The following is a 25340-nucleotide window of genomic DNA, read 5'->3' as shown; positions in this document are numbered from 1 at the left end:
CCTCTACAGGAAGGCCCCTCCATGCCAGAGCCCCACACCTCCATATGGAGACACAACTGGTTTTTGGCATCAACAAGGCCAGGCCTCAGCAGGAGTAGGAAGGGAGTTTTGTGCAAGAGGGAACTAAATTAGAATGCCTCAAGTCATATTCCTCCCATTAATGGTCCTCTTTCTTCCATTGCCCTCCAAACCTGGGCAGTCTGCTTATTTCACTGCCTACATGCCATAATTAACAGTCTCTTGAACTAGGGGTTTATGTGTTTGTTTCACTAGCACAGAGAGGCAGGAAGATGCTTAGACAAGTTCACAAGTTCCAGCATCACTAATCGCTGGCTACTGTCATTAGTATGCAAGTGTCCAACCTCTCTGGTTCTAATATTAAAGGATTCCAGAGAAACTCACATTAATATAATCCCAGCCAAATTCTAGTTAGTAGATGTTTTTCTGCCAAACAAAGCCTTGTAGCATTTTTATATAATTCATAAGCGAATGCCCAGGGAAGACAGCTGTGGCACTCTGATGCTGTGAGCGCTATGGCGTAGGGGAAATCTGAGAGTTCCGGGTCAGGATGTGCAGGCTTCCTAAAACTCAGAAAACCAGGACCACTCTCCACTCCTCAGTCACTTGGATGAAGACTTCAGAGTTGACAGCCCATGTCATTTGTTGGGGAAAAGACCCAGCCCTCCACCAACCAACCTAACAGGAGGTTAGAGAGGGGAACATAGATTTGGGAATGGGATAAGCAGGAACTCAAGTGGTGGGTTTCTGACTTTTTTCTAAAACACTGATGCCTTTTAAACAGAATCATACCTGAAATGGAAACATGTAAATAGATAAAAAGGACAGAAGCTCAGGGTGACACAGGAATGAAGAGTCAGAGCCTGTCAGGGCAGCATTCCATTCCCCTCCTGAAGGCGGCTCCTGAAGCTGGGCATGGAAGCCCAGGGCTACACACAGTGTGAAAATAATTAGACTAGAGAAATCTTGGGCATTGGAATCAGCTTATGGAAAGCTGGGGAAAGGAGGCAGGCATCTTCAATACTGGTTCTGGGCATTTTGCTGTGAAGAGAATGAAACTAAATGTGCAGGCAGCCCTGGTCTGGTTTGGCAGCCATGGGTACACAACAGAGAAGAGGCTTTCCTCATCCGGCCAGAGGCAGATAGACTGACCAATGGACTTTTCACAAATCTTCATAGTGGCAAGCCTCCTTATTTATATTCAACCAGGCAAGACAGATATGCTTGGAAAGATTTAGATCTTCCTTCTCTTCCCTGCTTCCCACTCACTTCCCACTGACTTCCCAAATTTAAGCCACCAGCCCCTCCTGAGATCACAGGTTTCAAGGCTGCTGCCTTCTCTGCTTTGACCTCCCAGAGGGTGTGGTTCTGAGGGATTTGTCTAACTCACCATCATTTGGCTTCCCACTTCCCATGGAGACAGGCCCCGACTCACCGATGCACACCACGTCCATGAACCCATACATCCCATAGCAGATCTGGAAGAGGAGGTCTTGGCGCTGCCATTTTGCTGAGGGACTGAAGGTTGACCAGATGAGCCAAGAGATACTGGCGATGAGGAAGAGGGAACCCAGGATGGCGGCTGCAATCTGCACCTTCTCAATGACTGTCAGAGAGATGGCCTGCCACTGCGGGGTGGAGAATGAATGGTCGGTAGGTTAGCTGTTGCTCAGATACCCTCATCCCATTCCCATCCCTCTTCCTTTTGTCACCCCCAAACTCTCACCACTGGTTTAGGATTTAAACCAGGGCTTTCCAGTAGTGATACAATGGATATTCTTGCAAGTTTTTTAGTTTTACATTGTGCTTTTTTGGTGGAAGAAACCTATATCACACCAAATGATCAAAAGTCATTGTAGGGGTGGGGTTCTGGGCAGACATGGCTGCGAAGGAAGGTCTTTGCAGTTGATTATGACACAGACAGAGAAATGGGGAGGGGGAAGTGAAAATGCAGAGCTAATGTGGGTGGCGTTCAGGGCCCAGAATATTCTTTTCAGAGCAACACTGTTTCCTTTCACACTAATAGGTGCTGAGAGGATACGGGCCTTTTTTACTTTTCTACAACACCGGGCATGCCATTTAATATACATACTGGAGATTACCAATTCAACAGACTAGGAGAGGACCCAGGATGTGGAGGAGAGATAAGAAAAACAGTATAATCTACTGACTATATATGAACACTAAGGTTTCATTTTTTTAAACAGAAAAAGTATTATACTAATAGCAGTATTGATGCATGGGTTGAAGGCTAAGGTATGGGTGAGTTTCGGCTCTGAAATTCTGCTATTCTATGACGATCTAGGTAGCAGATGCCTGAATGAGCCTCGAGTTGGATTTTAGTTTGGGATTTATTCATGCTGTCACTCAACAAACATGTGCTGAGTATTCTCTATGTGCCAGCCACTCTTCTAGGAGCCAGAGACAAAGTGGTAAGCAAGAACATACAAGATGTCTGCTCTCATGGAGTTTACATTCTAGAGAACACAGACAACCAAATAATTTCTTACAAATGTAATTTATCAGGAGTAAGAAAGGGCAGTCCATGGCACTGTGGAAGTCTATAAATGGGGATTTGACCTCCGAGGAGAAGTGATGCTTGACTTGAGTAAGAGTTGACTAGAGAAAGAGAGGGGAGGGGGCTCCACGCCCAGGGAAGAATGTGTACAAAGGCCCTGAGAGTATGAAAACTTGGAAGAAGACCAGAGTGAGTGGAGCAAAGAAAGCGGAAGAGGTTGTGGGGTGAGATACTGCAAATACAAGAGGGGAAGACCATGTGGGATCTTGAAGGATATACACAGATGTTTGACTTTGTCCTAAGAGTAAATATGATGCTTTTGAACAGTTTTAAACAGGGAAGTTGGACAATTTTACAAGGATCAGGCTTAGGAAGGGGAAAGGAAAGACAATCTCCTGATCATAGGAAGTTGCATAACACCTTGCAGAGAAGACCCCCAGGGCATTTCGGCCTGAACCAGAGGAAAGGCAGGGTACCCTTCACCTGCCAACAGCGAACGCTCACTGTGCATTCAATGGCCAGGATGGAGGCACTGGTTCTGGGTCCGGCCGGGACTGACCAATGCCCCCCAAGGAAGTGTAACCATTGGAAAACATGTCGCTTGCTAATCTAGATGTAAGACATCCGCCTTTACATTTCATTATCCCATTACACGTCATTGGGCCTTTAAATTTTCCACTGCTTCCTCCCGCCTAGGATTACACATAACAAGGGAATTTTCCAGAAGTCTGTAACCTGAACCTACAGACATTGCTCATATACAACAAATGCTTTTTCCAGGGCCTGTCCCACTGTCTATGAAAAGGGTTCTTGACTGGGCTTTTTTGTTTCTATCATTAAGTCATCAATAACCTCCACCTTCTCCTGCTCCAGATTTAAAAAATCCCAAAACCAAAGGCATGGAAAAGTTCTCTTAATTCCTAAAGCCCTTTCTGACCAGCCCCCAAGCCACCTGTGGAAACTAAGCAGGGCCCCAAGTACAGTCTGAAGCATGAAGAAGGAGTGGGGTGGGGGCCATAGTCAAGGCTGCCCTCCTGTCTGTCCCACGTGAGCCTCCCCAAGAGGCGCAGGAGCAGAAGCGCAAGGAGAAAGCAGAGAACAAGTGACTAAGGTCTCAAAGGCTGGTGGAGGGGGTGGGGGGGAGAAGGGCTCCAGAGGCTCCAGGCTCTGCAGCCACCAGACCCAGAGCGAAATTCTGAATGCAAGCTTCTCAAGCGCCGCCTGTTCTGCAACACAGGGAACGCACATGGGGCACTGAGTCTGGGCAGGTGACCCAATTCTAGCCAAGCTCTGCCCCGACTTGCAGAGAGTGACCTAGGAGAAGACAATATGTCATAAAGACTCCCAACTTGCCCTTTTGTAAAAGTGGAAATAATCAGTCCTACTTCCTAGAATATTGTGAGGGTTAAATGAAATAACTTTCTGTGCTTCTTCGTATGTTTCAGCAAAAATATAGTTATGCACGTTGAGTTGAGAGCTGCCTAAAGGTAAATGTACTCAGCAAACTCAGTGCTGTGCACTATAGGGTAGAGGTTAAGGGCCAGACTCAGGAGTTAGACCCCTTGGATGCAACCCTGCTCCACCAGGGTGACCATGGGCAGATTGCTGACCACTCTGTGCCTCCACAGTCTCGTCCGTAAATTGGGAATAATAACAGTACCCACTGCATTGGGTTGTTTTCAATATTAAATAAGATAATATACATGAATACTTAGAACAGTGGCTGGCCCCCAGTGAGCACCAACTGAACATGAATATAGCTGCAGCTCAGGTGTAACAGAAAGGGTAAGAAATAGCCATGAAGTCTTGAGACCACTGGGCCACCCCGAAACTCCTTTCTCGGTGGCTCTTCTGCTAGAACCAGAGCTTGCAGAGGGTCACTGAGGTAACATACTGTCATGGCTGCTGTTTCTCACCACTTTGGATGGGGCCTCCCGACACTGAGCAGAGGTAGCCCCAGCCTACCATCCATTGCTCTGCTCACTGGTGGTGGCGCCTGCCCACTCTGTCCCGTACCTCGGGGGGGCCTGCCTGGCTTGTGGGAGCTGAAGTTGTCCCACTGAGGCTCAGCAGGCAGCTGTCTCACACTTGGCTGGGCCCAAGGAGCCCAGGACACACAACTGGGACAATTTGGGCAACAACAACACAACACTGCTGCTAGTCCAAACTGCTTCCTTCTGTGCTGTCTGGAAAAGTGAAGTGACACCACTGCACTTCCAAAAGCAGCAGAATTACAGTAGTAACTGAGCAGTAAATTAAAAGCTCACTTTTGTCAATTCTGCCATTTGTTTGCTGTACTTATGAGATTAAAATAACCTCCCGCCCCCCAGGAATGTTATCCCTAAATGGTTTTTTGTCTTATGCGTCAAAGGCCAATGCCTGTTAGTGAGCCAAGGGGGCACTCATGGAGAGACTGGCAGGTTTGGACCCTGACCCTTCTTCAAGGCTTGAGTCAGCCGAGAAGGAAGGGGAGAGTTAAAGCACCGGGGTGTGGAATCAGCTGTCTCACGACACTGCTATTTTAAGACACTGCAAGATTTGAAACGAATGACTGAAGATGGAACCAGCACAGGGGGAGGCACCTCTTATTCTGACCCCTTGTGCCACCATCAGGATGGCTGAGGTGCCTGGGGGTTTTAATGTCTCCTTCCAGAAAAAAAATGCCCCCCCTCCCCGCTCTACACACTCATTCCTGGCAGTGCCCCATGTAAGCTGCATAATGTCTAAAATAAAGCGCCCTGGACACTGCAGCCCCAGGTTTCCAGCTGCCCCTGCCCACTGCATGCAGACTCCACCCCACCATCATCACCAAACCAGCACCCTCCTGGGCTCGCAGAGTCACTCTCCCCTCCCCCTCAGGGAGGAGAGTGAAGCCACTGTGCAGGTGCTCAGGTTCCCAAACTCACTAGCCTGCTGGCTAACTGATGACGTGGCAGCTTAACTGGCTGACCATGTGTATGTGGAGGTATTTTCAGAAGCCAAGCACTCTCTATGTGCGCGTGCCTCAGAGGGAGAGCTGCTCGAGTTGGAGGATTTACGAGGTGGTGCAGGGCCTGCCGGCTCCTCTGGGATGATGGATGTGTCCGGGCAGGGTGGGGGGATGGAGTGGAGGGCCCCTCAGTTCTTATAGGTCCAGCCCTGTCTAAATCTGCTCAGTAGACCCCACCCCCAGCCCTGCCCCTCCCTGCCCTTGCCCTTCACAATAGCCTCTCCCCTTTTCTTCCTTCCTTATTTTTTAAAATATATTTTTATTGATTTCAGAGAGGAAGGGAGAGAGAGAGAGAAACATCAATGATGAGAGAGAATCATTGGTCGGCTGCCTCCTGCACACCCCCTACTGGGGATCGAGACCGCAACCTGGGCATGTGCCCTTGACCAGAATTGAACCTGGAACCCTTCAGTCTGCAGGCCAATACTCTATCCACTGAGCCAAACCAGCTGGGCTCTTCCTTCCTTATTGCCCGTTCTTCACTTTCGCTCTGCCTCCCTCTCCTGTCCCTTCTCCATTCTTCTCTGGTCCCTGTCACACAAGTGTGATTTGCGGATCAGCAGCATCCATATCACCCCATCAACCAATAGCTTATCAGAAATGCAGAATCTCAGGCCCCATCCCAGACTCCTGAATCATGTCTGCATTTTGACACGATTCCAGGTGAACTGCATGTACATTAAAGGGTGGGAAGTGCCATTGAATCTCCTTTCTCCTTCTTTCCTCTTTTCTTGCCCTTAGCTTTATCTCAGTCTTTCTCCTCACCCCTCCCACCCTCTGTCTTTTTCTCATTCTGCTCTCTTCTGTCCTCTGGTCTTCCTTCCTTCCTTTCTTCCTTTCTTCCTCCCTCCCTTCTTTCTTCCTTGTCCTGTCCTTTCCTTTCTGCTTTCATCCATCCATCCATCTGTCCATCACCCTCTTGTTCTCTTTTCCATCTGACTCTGCCCTTCTTTCCTTCTATATCTATTTTTCTCTCTTTGCCTCATTCCTTTCTCCTCTTCTTGCTGAGGCTTTAAAAAAATACGCAAAAGTTCTTTCATTTCCTCCTGCCCAAATGCCATCTGTGATCTTGCCCACCTAGCCCACCTCATTTCTTTTCTCCAAACTGCCCTGACTCTAAGGTGAAGGCAGGGGGTATGGGAAGTCCGGGTCCCAGCACCACAGTGCCCCTAGCCAGCGGGCAGCCCCCTGTGTTACCTGCAGAGGATTCTTTGTGCTTATGGCAATGACGTGGTACTTGTAGTAGCACAGCTCACAGCTCCAGCAGCCCCGCTCGCTGATCCACTTGATGAGGCAAGGCTGGTGGGTACACTTGACAGAGCCATCGCAGCGGCACGGGCTCAGCAGCTCCCCCTGCAGGATGAGAGGCACAGGGTGGTGAGGCCCAGGATTTGGCTGGCTGGCAGGCAGGTGGGTGGGCAGGAGGGCGGACGATAGGCTGGGTAGTCAAGACCACACCACTGAAACCAAGCCACAGGCTTTGTTGGAAGGCACCAGACGCCACAGAGGAGACCTGGGCTCCAGCCTCCCCACCGTGGGAGCCAGGCAACTTCAATGGAGTATTAGCCTCCGTGCTGCCTGAGTCCTAGTGTTGCTGTGAAAATGAGTGAGTTGATTTCTATGGAAGCCTTCTGCCATCCAAAGGGGGTCATACCCTGTTACCCCTCACAGGGGAAGTATATTATTCACCCTTGTATCCTTAGCACCCAGTACAGTGCCTGAAACAGACACTATCCAGCTTTGGCAGGGGCATGCATACTTGTCTGTTTGATGGACAAGAGGCTTTGTGCCTCTAGGACAGTGGTCAGCAAACCACGGCTCGTGAGCCACATGCCTCAATCAGATTGAGGACGTTTTTAGCAAAGGCCAGCTTAGGAGTACCCTAATTAAGTTAATAACAATGTACCTACCTATATAGTTTAAGTTAAAAAAATTTGGCTCTCAAAAGAAATTTCAATCATTGTACTGTTGATATTTGGCTCTGTTGACTAATGAGTTTGCCGACCACTGCTCTAGGACATGGCCAGCTCTGGCTCCGGGTGGGCAGCAGTGGCACCTGGAAGAGGGGTAGAAATCCTTGGTATGGAGTAGCTGCTGTGTGTTTCTGGGAAGGAGATAGGAGGGGGTAGAGTGGAGAGAGGTGCTGGGTGAGAGACAAAAGCCCTCATTATTCATGGCAGCATTTCCTAGGCTCATTTATTCTTACAGGACGAACTGGGTTTGATTAATCGGTTGTTAAGCAGCCATGTCAAATTGCCGATCAGGTAAGAGACACTACTCCCAGCCCCCAAAAATGGTACCAGCCGACAGTGAAGGCTGCACCCCTAGATCCCCAAGCAGCAGCCACGAAGCAAGAGAGCTGGGCCACCCCTGAGAATAAGGCCTGGGCCCTCTGTTGTGGCTCTGGATGTGGGACCCCCAGGGCTCACTGGAGTCACCCCCCTCAACCCAGCCTCAACATACTTATGTGAGAAGGGGGGGGCATGACCTTCCCAGTGCCACATGTGGGGCCAAGAGGTCAATGGTGTGCTGCTTCCCTGAAGCTCCCGGTCCCCCACTCTCCCTTAGGACTGTGCAACCCGAAAGGCAGAATAGGGACTTTTCAGGCACCACAAACAGTGGAAAGCAAGGACACCAAAACTGTTAGAAAAGGTTAACTTTGATGGAGGAGGCAATCCAGAATTTTACCAAATAAATAAATAAATAAGTCTGCAAAGAAGCTATTTTAACCTTGGCATTTATGCAAGTTTTATTTCGTATATTTTTATGTATATTGGGAGGAAAGCCATATTTTTTTGTGTGTGTGTTTAGGGCTCTAAGAGGCCTTAACCTGGACACTTCACCATCTCCAACTGGCCATGCCTGTGTTTCCCAAGAATAGAAGTGGAAATGAGCCAGCAGCCCGACGGATTCAGGTTAGACTTGATGTTCTTTGCAGGAAACTCTGTTAGAGGCTAAATGGTGGAACAAGGAAACTGAAGTGGTGAGCCCAGCTGGCATGGCTCAGTGGTTGAGCATCAACCTATGAACTAGGAGATCATGGTTCTATTCCCAGTCAGGGCACATGCCCGGGTTGTGGGCTCAATCTCCAGTGTGGGGCGTGCAGGAGGCAGTCGATCAGGGATTCTCTCTCATCATTGCTGTTTCTAGCTCTCTCTTCTTCTCCCTTCCTCTTTGAAATAAATAAAAATATTTTTTAAAAAGAAAGAAAGAAACTGAGGTGGTGAACATCTCTCGATGTAAGAGGGACCTCTATCGAAGAGAACGGGAAGTGACCAACCCAAGGTCACCTAGCCAGCCGTGGCATGGCCAGGGTGTGAAGCCAGGTCTCTCTGACATCATCAGACTCTGCCTTTCCCACCACACTCCTCTGTGTGCCATTCCTCCCACACCTGCGCCCTTTGGTCTCTTCTCTGGTTTCTCCTTTCCAGACCCCACCCCTTCCTGGCCCAGCTGAGGCCCCCCCACCAGGATACAGACTTGTTTCCTCTCCCACATCATCACCCACAGTTTGGCACTTAATTATTCTCTTATTGTTTCCTCTGGGATTGGGGCTGCTCCTGCAAACCCCATAGAACTGGGCACACTGACTGGACGGGCACCAGGCTGTGAGAGAGGACCAGCCCCTGAGGCTCCAGCCTTTGGGCTGTGGGGATTGTTATGATCTTGTCCTCTGAGCTCAGCAAACTCCACAGATCAAAGGGGCTTAGTAAATGGAAGGGCACAACACACTTCCCTGATGATCTGCTTGGAGCTATGGGGCCCAGGGACTGTCCTGGGAATGACTAAGGTGAAAAAAATCAGTTCTCTAACCCTCAGGCCCCACTGGACACCATGCAGGACGGGGGTGGGGTGGGGGGCGGGCATAGTGTTGGGAGATAGGAGATAGACTTCTTAGGTTTGAATGCCTCTTTGCCACTTAGTGGCTATACAAACTTGGGCAAAGTTCTTAACCTCTCTGAGGCAGCATTTCCTAACCTCTCTGAGGCAGCATTTCCTCATCTTCCCATTGTGGGCAGCTCTTACCTTCTCAAGGGTGGCTGTAAGGACTGAGTGAGATCAAGCACACAAAATGCTGGGCACAGTGCCTGGCACAAGTAAGACCTCTTGTGAAAATATTGCAATTCTAACTTGCATTTCCCTAAGGACTTTAATTTCATAGTTTTGTTTTGTTTGTTTACTATAGTTCTACTTGATTCTCCTACTATCAAATAGGTAAGGAAGGGAGTCATTTTTCAGTGCTGGCTTGGTGGTGATGAACTCCTTTAGCTTTTTCTTATCTGTGAAGGTCTTTATCTGCCCTTCAATTCTGAATGATAACTTTGCTGGGTAGAGTAGTCTTGGTTGTAGGTTCCTGCTATTCATCACTTTGAATATTTCTTGCCACTCCCTCTGGCCTGCATAGTTTCTGTTGAGAAATTAGCTGACAGTCGTATGGGAGCTCCCTTGTAGGTAACTAACTGTTTTTCTCTTGCTGCTTGTAAGATTCTCTCTTTGTCTTTTGCTCTTGGCATTTTAATTATGATGTGTCTTGGTGTGGTCCTCTTTGGATTCCTTTTGTTTGGGGTTCTGTGCGCTTCCTGGACTTGTAAGTCTATTTCTTTCATCAGGTGGGGGAAGTTTTCGTTCATTATTTCTTCAAATAGGTTTTCAGCATCTTGCTCTCTCTCTTCTTCTGGTACCCCCATAATTCTGATGTTGGTTCGCTTGAAGTTGTCCCAGAGGCTTCTTACACTATCTTCAACTTTCTGAATTCTCTTCTCTTCATGCTTCTCTGGAGGAGTGTCCTTGGCCTCTTTGTATTCCAAATCTTTGAGTTGATTCTTGCAATCTTCTAGTCTGCTTTTGGGTCTCTGTATAATATTTTTTATCTCAGTCAGTGTATGTTTAATTTCTAGTTGGTCCTCATGGAATTTATCGGCCTTTTCCATGAAATTCTTGAAAAACCTTATAACCGTGGTTTTGAACTCTATGTCCAATCGCTTGTTTTCCTCCATTTCTTTGGTTTGTGATCTGTTTCCTTGCCTTCTCATATTCTCTGCTTCCCTGTGTTGGTAGGGTAGTTTTGTGTACTAGGTGTCCTATTGGTTCAACGGGTCAGCCTCCCAGTTACTTGAGGTGGACACTCTTGGTGTACCCTTGTGTACTGTGTGTTCCCCAGCAGGAGCTACAGCAAGGGCTACAGTAAAGGGTCGACTGAGCCCCAGAGAGAAGTTGAGATTAAGGAACTAAGAGTCTGCCCCTCTGAGGTGGGCAGGGGGTCAGAACATGGATCTCCTGACTTCTGGTCAGGACCGTCCTCTGTGTTATCAAGAGGTCACCGAGAGTGTTTTTGGGCCCCCATCCCTGGGGGTGCTGAAGAGAAGAGTGTGAGCCCTTGGATGGGTTAAGTGGGGTCATGCTAGAGGCCGGAGGCAGGACAAGGTGATCCACTGCCCTTGGCCATGGCTGAGCTAGAGGTAGGGAGAGAACAGGATGGATTATCCTTGCTGCCAATGACACAGCAAGCGGCAGGCACAAGGCCCCAGTCAGTTCTCCATTCACAGGTTTCTTTCTGTTTATTTCAGGCTTGCCTTATTTTTCCCCTTCTCAGTCTGAAAGGACTTGCTTCTGGAGTCCTTAGGTTACCTGGTTGCCATGGCAGTGGCAGGTAAGCCAAAGACTTCCCCTTCTACCCACACAGGCACCAGGCATCCCCGCCACTGAACAGAAAGAAAGAAATCTTGTCTAGCGAAGCAAAGGCAGCCCTAGCCCTGCTGCAGTGTGCAGCTCTGGGAGGGCAAAACAAAGGAGATGATTGCCCTGGCTGGTGTGGCTCAGTTGGTTGGGCATTATCTTGTGCACCAAAAGGTTGCCGGTTTGATTCCCGGTCAGGGCACATGCCCAGGTTGCCAGCTTGATCCCCAGTAGGGGGCGTGCAGGAGGCAGCCGATCAATATTTCTCTCTCACATTGATGTGTTGTTTTTTTTCTCTCTCTCCCTTCCTTTCTTTCTCTAATAATCAATAAAAATATTTTAAAAACACACAAAGGAGATGATAGAAACACCTGCCTTTGGGTGTAGTTTGGAGTTCTCTTCCTTTGCTGAGATTAGTGTGATGGATGAGAGCTTGGGCTCTAATCCCAGACAGACTCGGGTGTATCCAGGCCCATTAAATCTGTGTGACCCTGAGAAAGTTGCTTAACCTTTTTGGGTTTCATTAAGTTATTCTTTTAATCATTAAATATTGATCTGGTATGTTCTAAGTTCTGTTCTAGGTGTCAGGGATACAGCACTAAATGGAATTGTCTGAGAGAGACAGACAATAAAAAAGATAAGTAAATTATAAATTCTGAAGATGCTATCATATGCTATGGAGGAAAATAAGCAGGGAAACTGGAAATGGGATACTAGGGAGGTGGCGGGTTGAAGTTCTAAATATGGTGGCTGTGGAAAGCTTCACCAAATGGAGGCGTCTGAGTGAAGACCTGAGGAAGGTAAGGAAGCAAGCCATGCATGTATCTGAGGACTGAGCACTTGAAGCCAAGGGCACATCCAGTGCAAAGGCCCTGAGGCAGAAACATGCTTGGCATGTCCCAGAGGAGCCAAAGTGGCTGGTGTATCTGTTGTAGAGTGAATGAGGGGAAGAGGAGTAGGCAGTAAGAGATGTAATGGGGATCAAAAATGGCACTAATCAGCTGAGGCTGTGGGTGATTTACTGTGAATGAGATGGGAAATTATGAGAGTATTTTCAGCAGAGGACACGACTTGATCTGACCTTGCTTGATGGGATTACTCTGGCTGCTGTGCTGAAAATAGTCTTGAAGGAAGAAAGGGCGGAGCCGGGGGCAGAAGGCTGTTGCAGTAATCAGGCGAGCAGGGGTGGCATTTTGGACCAGCATGGGAGCAGAGGCAGATCTGAGAAATGGTCAGTTTCTGAATACATCTCTAAGATACAGCTATTGGGATTTGCTGATGATTGGATATGGTGAATGAGAGGAGAAAAGTAAAAAATGGTGCTGATTTTTAGCTGAGCCATGAGAAGGAGATAGTTGCCTTCCATTGAGATGGGAAAGACTGAGGGAAGGGCAGGTTTTGGAGGGTAGGTTGGGAGTTCAGCTGTGGACATGCCAACTTTGAGATGCTTATTAAACGTCTAAGTGGAGCCATTAAATAGGGATTGCAATATACATTAGTCTGGAGTTTAGGGGAGAGGTCTAGACTAAGATACAAATTTGAGAGGTGTTGGTATACAGATGGTGTTTAAAGCCATGAGCTTGGCTGAAATCACCAAAGGAGTGTAGGTGGGAAAGAAGAGCAGTATTAGGACTGTTCCCTGGAAGATGCCAAGATGTCAGAGCTTGAGAGATGGGACCAAACCAGTACAAAAGACTGGGAGGGAAGGCCAGAGAGGTGAGAAGAGAATGTGACGTTCCAAAAGCCAAAGAAGAGGAAGTGTTTCAGAAAAAAGGGAATGCTCAGCTCTGTCAAATGGGGCCAGTGATGGGTCAAGTTGGATGAGAACTGAGAATTAACCATAAAATTGGCAAGTTTCCTTCAATTTCTTCTATTTTTCTCGGGGAAATATGAAGCACAGTCATGAGCTGGAAGTGCAGGTGGGGGAGGAGTTACTGGGTATCTGAGAGTGGGAATGAATAGTCATCCAGGGGAGTTTGAGTGATTAGAGTAGAGAAATCAAGAATGATTGCTAGAGCACTGAGGGTCCTTTCTATTAACATGAAGTGGCTCATCTGTGAAATTGGAGAATATATTTAAGTAAGAGAATATATTTAGCACCACGCCTAGCACATAGTGAGCTCTCAGTAAATGCTGGTTAATATGTAAGGGGTTATAATATGGGATATAGCAGATCTTCCTGTCTCTAGGTCCATCTTCTCACCAACTTCAAACATCAATCAATATCTTTCTTTCCCTCTTTCCTCCTTTCTATAACATTCTTATCAATAATCCTAATGTTATAAACATTTCACAGTTTTAACAATTACTGTCATGGACGTTCTATCATCTAATAATTAAATGAGGCTAATAATTAATTCTCCAGTTTTATATAGAGAAGAATAAGGAGGATGCTAAAGAAAGTAGGGACTCCCCAATGTCCATCCTATGTGGTCCTTGGACTTAGAGGATGGATAGTTGACTTGCTAGGGAAAGGAAAGAACTCTGTGTGTCACTCCTTAGGCTTCACATATTTGAGAGACCAGTTAATAGTAAGGACTATCAATAACCATTCTTCCCAAATTTGAGGGCACAACCAAACTGGTCCATGATATTGACCAACTATCTGTGTCACTGTAATCTGGTTTAATGGGGGAGGATTGGGGAGGGAGGAAACAGAAAAGGATCAGAGATGGGGCAGTAGGTTGAGGGAAACCTAGTAGGTTCCAAGTGTCTTTTTCCTGCAGGAGACCAGATAATGATTTCTTGAGTCCACAGACCTGTAAGAGGTCAGTGTAGACTGGTATCAGGATCAAGAAAAATGACCTATCATGAAGTCCCACTTACCAGCAAAGGTTCGGTACAAAGATGAATAGGAGAGGGTGTGACTCCTGCCTCCCTGAAGGATGATAAAGCAAGTTTCCCTCTTACCTATGGGAGGTAGGCTGATCTGCAAGATAACCTTCGAAGATCCTGTAGCCCTAGGATCCATTATTATACACAGATAGGCCATTCTCATTCTCTGCATCTTGTATCAGGTAGTGTACGGGCAGCACTTTGCTTGCTGCCTGGAGCTCTTTCAGGTGAACCTTTTAGCTCTGCTACTCACCCACAGCATTTACCATGCTCCCTTCCCAGCCAGGCCATGCCCAAGCTTCTTACTTGCCCTCTCCATGGCACCAAGGCCAAACCTTGGCTTCAGGAGACCAGCAGGGCATCAACTGGCAGAAAGAAATAAGAAATGTTGTGAGATAATTTTATTTAAAAGGAAAGAACTCTATTACTAAGTAGAAAAAAAAAGATTTAAGGCCTTAATGAGCTGTAGTAATCTATACTAAATCCAATTAACCACATAATTATTTTTAGTTTTACTCTCATACCAGCAGCTTACTTCACACACACACACACACACACACACACACACACACACACATCTATAATTGGCCTCCGTCTTCATGGAAAAATTTCCAGCCTCCCTGCTCATCAGATAAAAAAAAAAAAAGACAAAAAACACACACATGGAGATCCAAACCAACCCCTCCAAACCATGTTTTCTAATTTCAATGATAATTATTTTTTTTAGCATTGCTTTTCTCCCTATAATGTAACTGGTATAAGACAAATGTACCTATTCCCTCTAACTGCCTCCAAATGTGCTCAACTGGTACTAGAAAGAACTTCACCTCACAATAATTGAATTTAAATAACATTCAATTCCATAAAGTCAGACATGATCTGCATAATAAACAAACCAAGCTATCCAAGAACTGGTGGAAAGCAGGGTCCTATTTTCTGTGTAGATTCATAATCGTATCTGTATTACTGATGGCCTAAATGTACAATACATAGTCCATTTGTCTGTCTCTATAATGTATCATTACCATCACCATCGTTACCAAAAGGCTCAAATTAAAGGCTGATCTGCCCTCAGACCTGTGGCTGACTCAATCAAAAACATAATTTCGATAAACCTTGACTGGCCAGAATTGGGCTATTTGTATACACCAGCCAGCTGGGCTTGCTTCCAAAGTTCCAGGCTGAAATTTCAGAGATCCAGGTCACTGTGTCCTCTTTCTTTCCCACAAGTCAGGCCAAGCCAAGGGCCCAAGTCAGTGGCAAGTGAAGGGGCAAATACTCAGTTGCCCCCTGGGGTCTGCCCTCCACTGTCCCTATGCACTGGCAGAGCAATGCCCAGCTCCAGTTGTGCAAAATCTTCATGTTATTTGAAGGGGCTCTGGTGAAATTCTACCAAAATTACTTTTCAGTCACTGTAATTAATATATCATTCAGTGTGTTTAGGGGATACAGCAGATGTTACAAGTGTAAACGAGCTGTGATGACATGTTACACTTCACGAACATTCCAAATCACAGCCCTAGACACTTGGAATCTCATGTATGGCTGACTTACAGAGTGAAAAGCAGGGTCTCTCCTGGGTGTCAGTTCCAGCTCTGCCACCCTCTGGCTGGTGACCTTGGGTTTAAGCTATCTATGCCTCAATTCCTTGCATCTCAGAACTTACATCAGAATCCTGGGAAACTTGTAAAGAATTCATTTTCCCAGGCTCTACCCCAGGGATTCTGATTCCATGTAGACTCATGCTTCCTCTCTGGAAGCAAGGTTAGCTAAGGCTCATTTTGTGACGCTCTGGACCAGATACTCCTTAGCAACCTGCTGTCTCCAACATCGATTTAAGACTCTTGTGAATACAAAGATAAAAATAAATGCCAGTATATAGAACTTACTGAGCATGTACTATGTGCCAAGCCCGTATGCAAGCTTTGACTGCTGAATCCAAATGCTAGTTCTTCTACTTACTCGATGAGGGACAGTGTATAAATTACTTACCCACTCAATATCTGTGACCAGGGCTCTCTGCAGCAAGCTGCCTGGGCGCCTGGATATTGAGTACAAGTGACAATGATGTGATGGATTCCAGGAGCCTCCAGGTGCTTCTCTCTGCCCTGTTATTTCAGGGGGAGAAAAGAACTACCATCCACCTGGCTGCCTCCCTGTCTCTTAGGAACCACCTCCCCAAGCCTTCTTCCTCCACATGGACGTGTTTCTCTCTCCGGTGATGGGGTAGATGAAAAGGTATTAAGCTTTGAGTGTTTACTACCATTACGTCTCTTTCCCCTTGCTCCCTTTCATGCAAGGCTGTGAACTTGGGTGTTCATGGCTCCAGGTGAGGGCTTTGCAATGCCCTTGGACGTGCAGGAATGGAGGGACATAATAACAGGGCAGGGAGGCTATAATGATCTTTGTCATGAAGAGCTTGTAAGGAAAAGGAAGTAAAGGAGGAAAAAAGTCTTAGTCCTATAATTTCCTTTGCCTGCTTTGTAAAGAGAATGCAGTAAACACCAAAATGGTTTTATATATATATTTTATTGATTTTTTTACAGAGAGGAAGGAAGAGGGATAGAGAGTTAGAAACATCGATGAGAGAGAGAAACATCGATCAGCTGCCTCCTGCACGCCCCCCACTGGGGATGTGCCTGCAACCAAGGTACATGCCCTTGACCGAAATCGAACCCGGGATCCTTCCGTCCGCAGGCCGACGCTCTATCCACTGAGCCACACCGGTCAGGGCACAAAATGGTTTTTAATTCTTTCTCTGTATGGGACTTGCATTTCTTCTTTATGATGAGCTTTGCTCCGATTATACTCCATTTAGACTGAAAATCCTGAAGCCCAGAGAGGGCAGTGGCCTTTCCTAGGTGGTGCAGGGGGTCAACGCTGAAATAGGAGAAATGACAGTCCCCTCCGGGTTCAGAACCTCAAAGAGTCTGCCCCACATCCCTGCAAGATGGATGCCTCTCAGGGGGAGTCCCAACCGGAGCCAGAGCCGGAGCCGGAGCCGGCTGGCACCTCAGCCAGTTCTTTTCACACCTCTCGGGAAGTATGCTTCTCCTGAAGGCTGGGCTCCAGCTCCCTGTCAGGAGAAGCATGCGAGTAGAATCTGAATTTCTCTGGCGCATGAGGAGACTCCCGTCAGCTGACTCCAAGCCTCTGCTAAGCTCTCCAAGCGGTTGTAGCTTCTGTCATCTTGGCAAGTTCACTCTTTCTTTGAAACAGTTCTATATTCCTCGCTTCTGGTGCTGGGAACGAGGATCCTCAAAGGCCCTCCTTGCTATCCCAGCCTCTGTACAGGGATGATGTGCAGGGAGGGGACCCCAGGGCCTTCCATGCTTACCAGTGCCTTCCAGTTCTCCTTCTCAGATCCGTATATGAAAACCAGTGTGGGATAAGGCTAAGCTCATAGAACAGCCCAAGCCTCTGGACTTAAGGATTGGGGACAGGGGAGTATTTATGGACCAGCGGTGTTTCTCTCCAAAAGATTTAGACTGTAGGCCACAGTCTTGCTCATTTAGGAGCCATTCAGTGGCCTCGGGTGAACGCTCAGCCCTGGTGTTGAAAACTCATGGTGGCACCTGCCTGGGAAGACGCTTTCTTAGACATGTTCAGAGTCTCAGCTTTTGCCATGGTGTTTTGGTCTGCATTTTCTTTAATTAATGGCTAGTATGTAAAATATGACTTCCTTTTATTTGCCTTTTACCTCTTTTACATGACAAGGTAGTTAAGTAAGCAATCAAGATGCTTTTCAATTGCTTCCTGGGACTTGGCAACCCAAGACCATGTTCCCTCTCCACTCGCACTTCATGATTGTTTAAAAATTTATTCATCTTCCCCTCAGCAGTCATCTATCCACACTGAAAGCCCTATTTTTAGATTCCATTCTCATGTCATGCATCATTTCAATCATTTATTTCTAGACCTTCACCGATCTCTTAGGTTTTTAAGGCAAGTTGTCCTGTTATGTCCAAGATAGCCAAAGACCACATGTCCAGAAGCTGGGGCAGAAAAAGGCCATATCTTAAAAATACATAGAGATTTATTATAAATCAAAAATTTCCTCATAACTGTAGCCCCCCCCCCAACACACACATCATTTCCCCAAATCAGAAACATACAACCTATTTTTTTAAACAGATTTTTATTGATTTTTTTACAGAGAGGAAGGGAGAGGAATAGAGAGTTAGAAACATCGATGAGAGAGAAACATCAATCAGCAGCCTCCTGCACATTCCCCACTGGGGATTGAGCCTGCAAACAAGATACATGCCTTCAACCAGAATCGAACCCGGGACCTTTCAGTCCATGGCCAGATGCTCTATCCACTGAGCCAAACTGGTCAGGGCACAACCTATTTTTAACTTGCATTTTTCCATTCACACGATGTCATGAAAAATTTCTCATGGTGATCCATGATTTCATGGATCATATCCAAAATTATATCCTTAAAAGACAGTCCAAGAATGGACTTACTAATTCAAAGGGCATGGACATTTTTAAGGCTGTTGATACATGTTGCTGAATTGATCTTCAGAAGGATGACACCAGTTTCCATCCATATCATTACAGTAAGTCAGCATCTGCTCTGCTATCCCATATTCAAGGTCTTGTCCTTTCTTCATATTCTCAAGGGCAACTGTTAGTAGTACCACAGCTGGGACCCTGAGAAGGGAGGCTCAGCAAATGCAGGCAGTCTGTTCCTTTCTGCCTTTCTTTCCACTGTAGGGGAGGAGCAGGAGGTAGCTGTAGGATTGGGGCAGAGTTAAGTCGGGAATTTGCAGCAATGCAACCCAGGCATTCTTGGGGGAGAGTTTCAGCTGTGAAAGAGAATCAGGAGGCACCTAGCCAGCTGGAGGCTGCAAAATCTCAGTCTGGGTGCTGTGGGGGGTTTTCTTCTCCAGGGAACTGATGAATGATAGGGATAATTCGGAACATTCTCGTCACGAGTCTCAGTGTAGCCCAGTCTCTGAGATGGCCAACTACGTGGCACCCAGGGCGAAGCGACCCACAGTAAACATCCTGCACCTGGATAATTGCCCACAACTGCCCTTTAAGATACTTGAATATGGGAATACCACACTCCTCCCAGTGATACCCTTGTGTGACTGGGCAGCTTTGTTGTGGAAACATGTCATAATCTAACCTGTGTTTTCCTGCTACATTTTCAACCTTAATGTTTTCATGACAAATGGACAATGCACACAGGCTTGAAGATCAAACAACTTTTGTGTCTGCCATTTACTAGTATCAGTTAGTTCTAGCTGCTAACTAACCTGCTCCTGAATATGTACCCCAAAATCAGTGGCTTAAAATAACAACCATTTATTCTGTTTCACAAGTCTACAAGTTGGCTGAATGGTTCGGCTGATCAGGGTTAGCTGGTCCCCGCTGGGTTCGCTCAGGCATCTGTGAGTTGGCTAGAGGCTGGCTGATCTAGGATGGGATGGTTGGTCCACTTCTGCTCACACCTCTCCTATCAGCCAGTAGGAGCGCACAGGCTAGTTCACATCATGGTGGAAGCGTTCCCACCAGCAAGAGGGCACACCCAGATCCCAAGCACTTTTCAAGTCTCTGCTTACATAGTTTGCTACTCTCCCATTGGTGAAAGCAATTCACGCAGACTACTCAAAGTCAGTGTGCGTGGGCATTACCAAGAGGAAATGACTGGGAAGCCTAAAGATCTAGGGCCATTAGAACAATCAATCTTTCACATTGGCTCTGTGACCTTGGACACTCTTTAACTTCTCTGAGCCTTAGTTCCATCCTTTGTAAAAATATAGAGCTCTTGTAGAATTCCTTGCTATAATATATGTAAAATGTCTGGCACATAGAAAACATTCCATATGTGCTCATTTCCTTCTCTTCTCCTTTTCCATCATTTGGGATTTTCTCTTTTTTCTTAAATATATTATTCCTGTGCATTATCTTCTACAATCAAAGCTTCAACACAATAACACTAAACATTATGCCTATGGTTTTGGTCAAATCCCCAACTCCTAGCCTGTGCCTAACAGAGCGGGCCCTCAATTCATTCTAATAATCTGGAATTTGAATACTAAGGCAATCTAGGGGTTTCTCCTCCCTTTATTCCTGGGACTGTCCAGTTGAGAGATGATCTCCTGTATCTCTGATCCAGTTCCTCTACCAAGAGGAAATAGAAAGGGTTAACACATCTGCATTAACCGATGACTTAATAGAGGCAACAGGATGAAGAACCTCCACTTCCTAATTTAAAGGTGGCCTTGGGGGTAGAGTAGTATCCTGGCCTCTCCTTAGCTAATCAGGCTCCAGAAGAGACATTAATTGCAGCCAGTACATCCTGCTGGTGAGACCCAGGGCTGCCAGCTCCCTTGCTGGGGATGGAATAGAATTTTAATTGGCTGTGAAACATTGTGGCAGGAGGTTCACAAAAGAGTTGGTCCTCTCCCCTGGAGCAGGTGAGAGAAGCTTCAAGGGAAAGGCCCTGAGGAGGTACAGAGCAGTAAAGACCCTCCACATTTAAGGGCCATCCCAGGTGCAGACCCAGAGTTCCAGGTCCAGGCTGGACTCCAGCCAAGGTCAAGACGCTCTTGCATAGTGCACTTGGTATGGTCGGCCCAGGAGCACTGAGCATGGGACCCTTTTCTCGGTGCTTCCTCTGATTTTCATGAGAAAGCACTATATAGTTTCTGTAACTTGTACAACCAAGACAATCAGCGTCCCTTTCCTCAGAGAGGTCTCCAACTATAAGTTTACCCTCCAGTATGTGTATATGCATGTGTGTGTGTGTGTGTACATGTACATGTGTGTGTCCATTTGTCCGGTTTGAAGCAATGGCACAGTATTTCTGTTCTGCTGTTTCCGAGCAATGTTAATATCTTTCCTGTCAAATAAATTAATGTGATCATGTTTGGGGAAAATATGTTCTTGAGGCAACGTGTGTGCTTTCTGCCATGGCAATTCCTAGAACATGCATATAATATGTGATCACATGTGTAGGTCCATGGATGCAACTAAGAAAAATAAGGCAATGTAAGCTTGTTAGCATAAACACACAATGATGCATGTTTGCAAAGACTGTTGGGTAAGTTGTTTAGCCTCTTTGTACTATAGTTTCCTCATCATTAAAATGAAGGCAGTAGTAATAAGGCTGTTGGAAAACATAATGAGATGTAGACAGCTTAGGATAATGAAGACACTCAATACATGTGCTTTTGTGAGTATGTCTAGTGAAGGGGGGTAGAGGGAGTCACTGACCATGGTGCCCGGTCAGCCTAGTGGTATAGTAAACCTGTTGGCAGAAAACAGAGCAGAGAAACAAAAATAAGTACAAACAAAATTAATGTTTTCAGAACACTATTTTGTGGATTACAACTTGATAAAAATTCAGAATTTTCAATACTTTAAAGCTTCATTAATACTTTAAAACTTAAAGTGATCAATTATCACTTATAACTGCCAAACAGTTTTGTTTTTATTGTATATTTTTGTTTATGGAAAGCTGATCACAAATTTAGTTAGGGAAAGGGAAAGCTGATCACAAATTTAGTTAGGGAAAGGGAAAGGCATTGAAGGAGACTGTTGAAAATAGAATTTTATAATTTATAAAGATATGAAGACTAGCTTCTAAAACCAAAACTCAATTCCACTCCTACACTCACCACACCTTCCCCATTCTTACTTCCTATCTCCTTCTCACTGGGAGCTCAGAATATAGGAATGAAAATAGTCAGAATAAAAGGAGTGGCCAGTAGAGATTGTTTTGATCTCACCATTTGGAGCCCAAGGGCATTTTGATCCCGTGTTTACAATTGCAGAGTTTTAATGGGCATTATATAGGCTTTGATAAACTCTCCTTGAGAATGTGTTTTCCACAGAGAATTCCATTAAGCCAATTTAATTTTTGATCAATCTTTTTTAATATAGAGCAATTAAACACCATTTTTTAAAATATTTCTCATCTAATATTATTGAAACTTTTCATTGGGCCAAATCATTTTATAAGTGAAATATGTATATAAGTAAAATGTGCATTAAAATTCACTAATTACAGCTTCTGTCATTGAAAATTTTATTTTGTGGCCTTTATAATCCTTCCAAATTTAGTTTTTTGGGGATCAAAGTGTGCAGATCTGAATTTTGTCAAGAAGTTGTGAGTCCTGGTCAGATTTTAATATAATACATTTTACTGTGCGCAGTTTTTAGCCACTATCCATTTTCTGGTATTGAATGTTTCTAAACATCATCAGAGTCAAGATGTCCTGGCTCATAAGAGCAAGGGTAGTTTATTAACTGCCCGGTACATGTGGGTGTTAAATAAACATGATCTCATTTAAGCCCTCAACAGTGCTGAGAGGTGAGTATCATTATTCTCATTTTATAGATAAGTGAATTGAGTGTTAAAAGCTTTATTTTCTTTGTACTGTATCACAGTGTCTTTCTCTTCATTCATAATTATAGTGTCCACTGGCTGCACACACAACTCATAACACCTTTCACCTTGCTCTTAACAATTTCCAGTTCTCTCTCTCTCTCTCTCTCTCTCTCTCTCTCTCTCTCTCTCTCACACACACACACACACACACACACACACACACACACACACACACAGCACCTCTTTGTGCTTCTGATAAAGCTGTCTGAATGTGGGCCTCTCTCCAGAGCAGCCCACTTTCTCCTCTCTCTCCGGTGAGTCCCAGAGCCATCTCAGTGGACCACCTGGGAGGAGATCTTAGTGACAGTACCTTGAGTGGGGCCTCCTTAGGTTCACATCCATGTGCGCCTCCCAAGTTCCAACAGAAACCTGAATGAAGTAACTGTGTGTGTGTGTGTGTGTGTGTGTGTGTGTGTGTGTGTGTGTGCACGTGGGTGAGTGAGCAAATGGGTCCCATCTCTTGCAGGCTGCTGCCTGGGAGGCCAGGCCTCTCAGCCCAGCCACTCACAGTGATTCACAGGGGGCACAACCTCCAGGTGCGGGGAATACATCTACATGTTGTTTTATTTAGTCAGGAAAAGCACATCTATTCAGTGGAATGCATCTAGACAGTTTCCTTTTTTTACAACAAATTACAGGGGGATGGGAAGGAAAGGAAATGGAGGAAGAGAGAGGGAGAGGGGCTTCTATTTTTAAACCCTTGCCAGGCATTAGTTCTGTGGGAGTTTCTGTGAGAAAGGAAGAAGGGAGGAGAAGATGGGAGTGAGTAAAGTGGCTGATGGAGAGGCAGGCCTAGGATAGTGATTTTCAAACATGTATTTTTTTTAAGTAGCTGGAACCTTTCTTCAAATGTATCCTATGAAGAAGGCCAATATTTAAAACAAAAGGGGTGCTGGGTTCACTGACAGAAAGGTGGGGGATCCCAGAGCCCCACCCACTTGGCCTTTCTTTGTGCGCACAGCGGCCCAGTGAGAGCTCTACTAAAACCAAGCTTGAACCACAAATCAAACACAGTGTAGGAAGAGGATCACATCTCTGTGTATTCATTCATTCATTCATTCATTCATTCATGAGCTTGTTGATAATACTATGTGCCAAGTGCCATGAAGGTGCTGGGGGATGTTGTGGCAGGTAAAACCTACCCTGGTCCCTGCATATGGTCCAATAGTGTAGACAAACATTCATGAAATAATAATGCAAACAAATGTAAAACTGCAGCTTTGACAGGTGCTGTGAAAAAAGGGATACAGTGACCCGACAGGAGGCCACCCTCTGGGAGCCATCTGTGGGCTGAGGGCTGAAAGACAGGCACTAACTAGATGGAGAGCAGAGAAAGGACATTCTGGGGTCCTGTGGCAAGAGGAAGTGGCAAGGGTTCCTGTTATTGATTCCTGCCTAGCAACCCATTCAATACTCGGTGGCTTGAAACAACCACCATTTTCACTATCCTCAAAATTTTGTGGGTCAGAAATGGACAGTGCTTGGCTGGGCCCTCTACTCTATGTGTCATGGACTGGGCCACTTGACAGTGTTTGATACGCAGATTGGCTAGTCTGGAGGGTCTAAATGGCTTCCCTCACACGTCTGGGGCCTTGGTGAGGATGACTGGAATCTTATAAACAACAAACGTTGATTTTTCACAAGGGAAATCCAAGTCAGCTGGGCCATACAAGATCAAGGTGCCCATGGATACAGTGTCTGGGGAGGGCCTGCTCCCTGGTTCATGGGTGGCCATCTCCTGTGTCCTCACATAGTGGGAGGGACGAGGGAGTTCTCAGGGGTCTCTTTTGTAAGGGCACTGATCCCATTCATGAGAACTCCATTCCCATGACCTAATCACGTACCAAAGGCCAGAAACCTCCTAATTCAAGGGGGCTAGAATTTTAACATATGAAAGTGTGTGTGGCGGGGGGGTGGAGAAACACACAGTCAGTCTGCAGCAGTAGCCGTGTGGTGTTCTATACAAGTCATGGACCCTCTCAGCTCCTCAGTGTTCTCAGATGCAAAGCGAATAGTGCCTTCCTCGCTGGGCCATGGAGAGTTAATGCACAGAAAGCACTTGGCACATAGCAGGTCACAAGTAAGCATTGCTAATATTATTAATACTCTGGCTTACACGATAGAAGGATGAGATGAGATGACTGGGGCAGTGAGTCAAGGATACCATGTGGCACACACAGTGTTTCCAGAAGTCCTAAGAAAATGGGTCAGTCCATGACCTTCAGGATGAGAGTGTAGTCTTTGAAGTCTAAGGACCTGGTTTGAATTCGACTCTTCCATGGCAGGGTGACCTTGAACAAATGACCTAGGTGGGGGTTTTGTTGTCTTCTTAGTAGAGTTGATTATGAAGATTTAAAGAGAAGTAGGTGACCTGGCTGGCACAGAGTAGGAACCGGGTTCTTGTCCGTTTTCTGTCCTACAACGTGGCCCTGCTCTGATGTAAGCAATGCCCGAGTGTGTTGGCTCAGGTGGTCCTACCTATTAAGAGTGAGGTTTGGTGGTTTGCAGAAAAGGCGGGGCCTCCAGCTCAGGATGTGAAACATGCAGGTGCATGTGACATGGTGGAAGGCCCCAGCCTGGGCTGCTCTGTCCAAGACACCACTGGTGCTTCATTATGTGACCTGTCAGTCTGTCTCTGAGTACAAGTCGGTTTAGGTGGTTCCCAGGAAAGGATGTTTATAAGCAATTAATGATGATTGATAATGAGCTGAGTAAAGCATCATTGGGGTCTACAGATATTATTGCTCCTTGCAGAAATGGGCCAGGAATGAGAAGGAGATGATAAATCATGGGACGCATGGCTCTGTGAGCAGATGCCAACAGGGAAATTGAAGTAGCCCCAGGAGGCCCTGCCATCACGGCATCTGGGACCTGTCTTCAGTGTTTTAACGGGC

General features: G+C 46.1%; 1 protein-coding gene across 1 annotated transcript in view; it reads right to left on the bottom strand.

Annotated features, from left to right (window-relative positions):
* MARCHF4 (membrane associated ring-CH-type finger 4) overlaps positions 1-25340 on the bottom strand; it is a 77387-nt gene that overhangs the window by 20540 nt on the left and 31507 nt on the right. The window contains exons 2-3 of the mRNA XM_008145188.3: positions 6723-6878; positions 1454-1646 (exon numbers count right to left, since the gene is read on the bottom strand). Coding sequence (XP_008143410.1) covers positions 1454-1646; positions 6723-6878 — 349 coding nt within the window. The remainder of the gene's footprint in view (positions 1-1453; positions 1647-6722; positions 6879-25340) is intronic.

This window comes from Eptesicus fuscus, chromosome 11 (genome assembly GCF_027574615.1).
Source record: "Eptesicus fuscus isolate TK198812 chromosome 11, DD_ASM_mEF_20220401, whole genome shotgun sequence".
Classification (NCBI taxonomy): Eukaryota; Metazoa; Chordata; class Mammalia; order Chiroptera; family Vespertilionidae; genus Eptesicus; species Eptesicus fuscus.
Note: the sequence above shows the minus strand (reverse complement) of the source record. Positions and strands in the feature narration are given on the sequence as shown.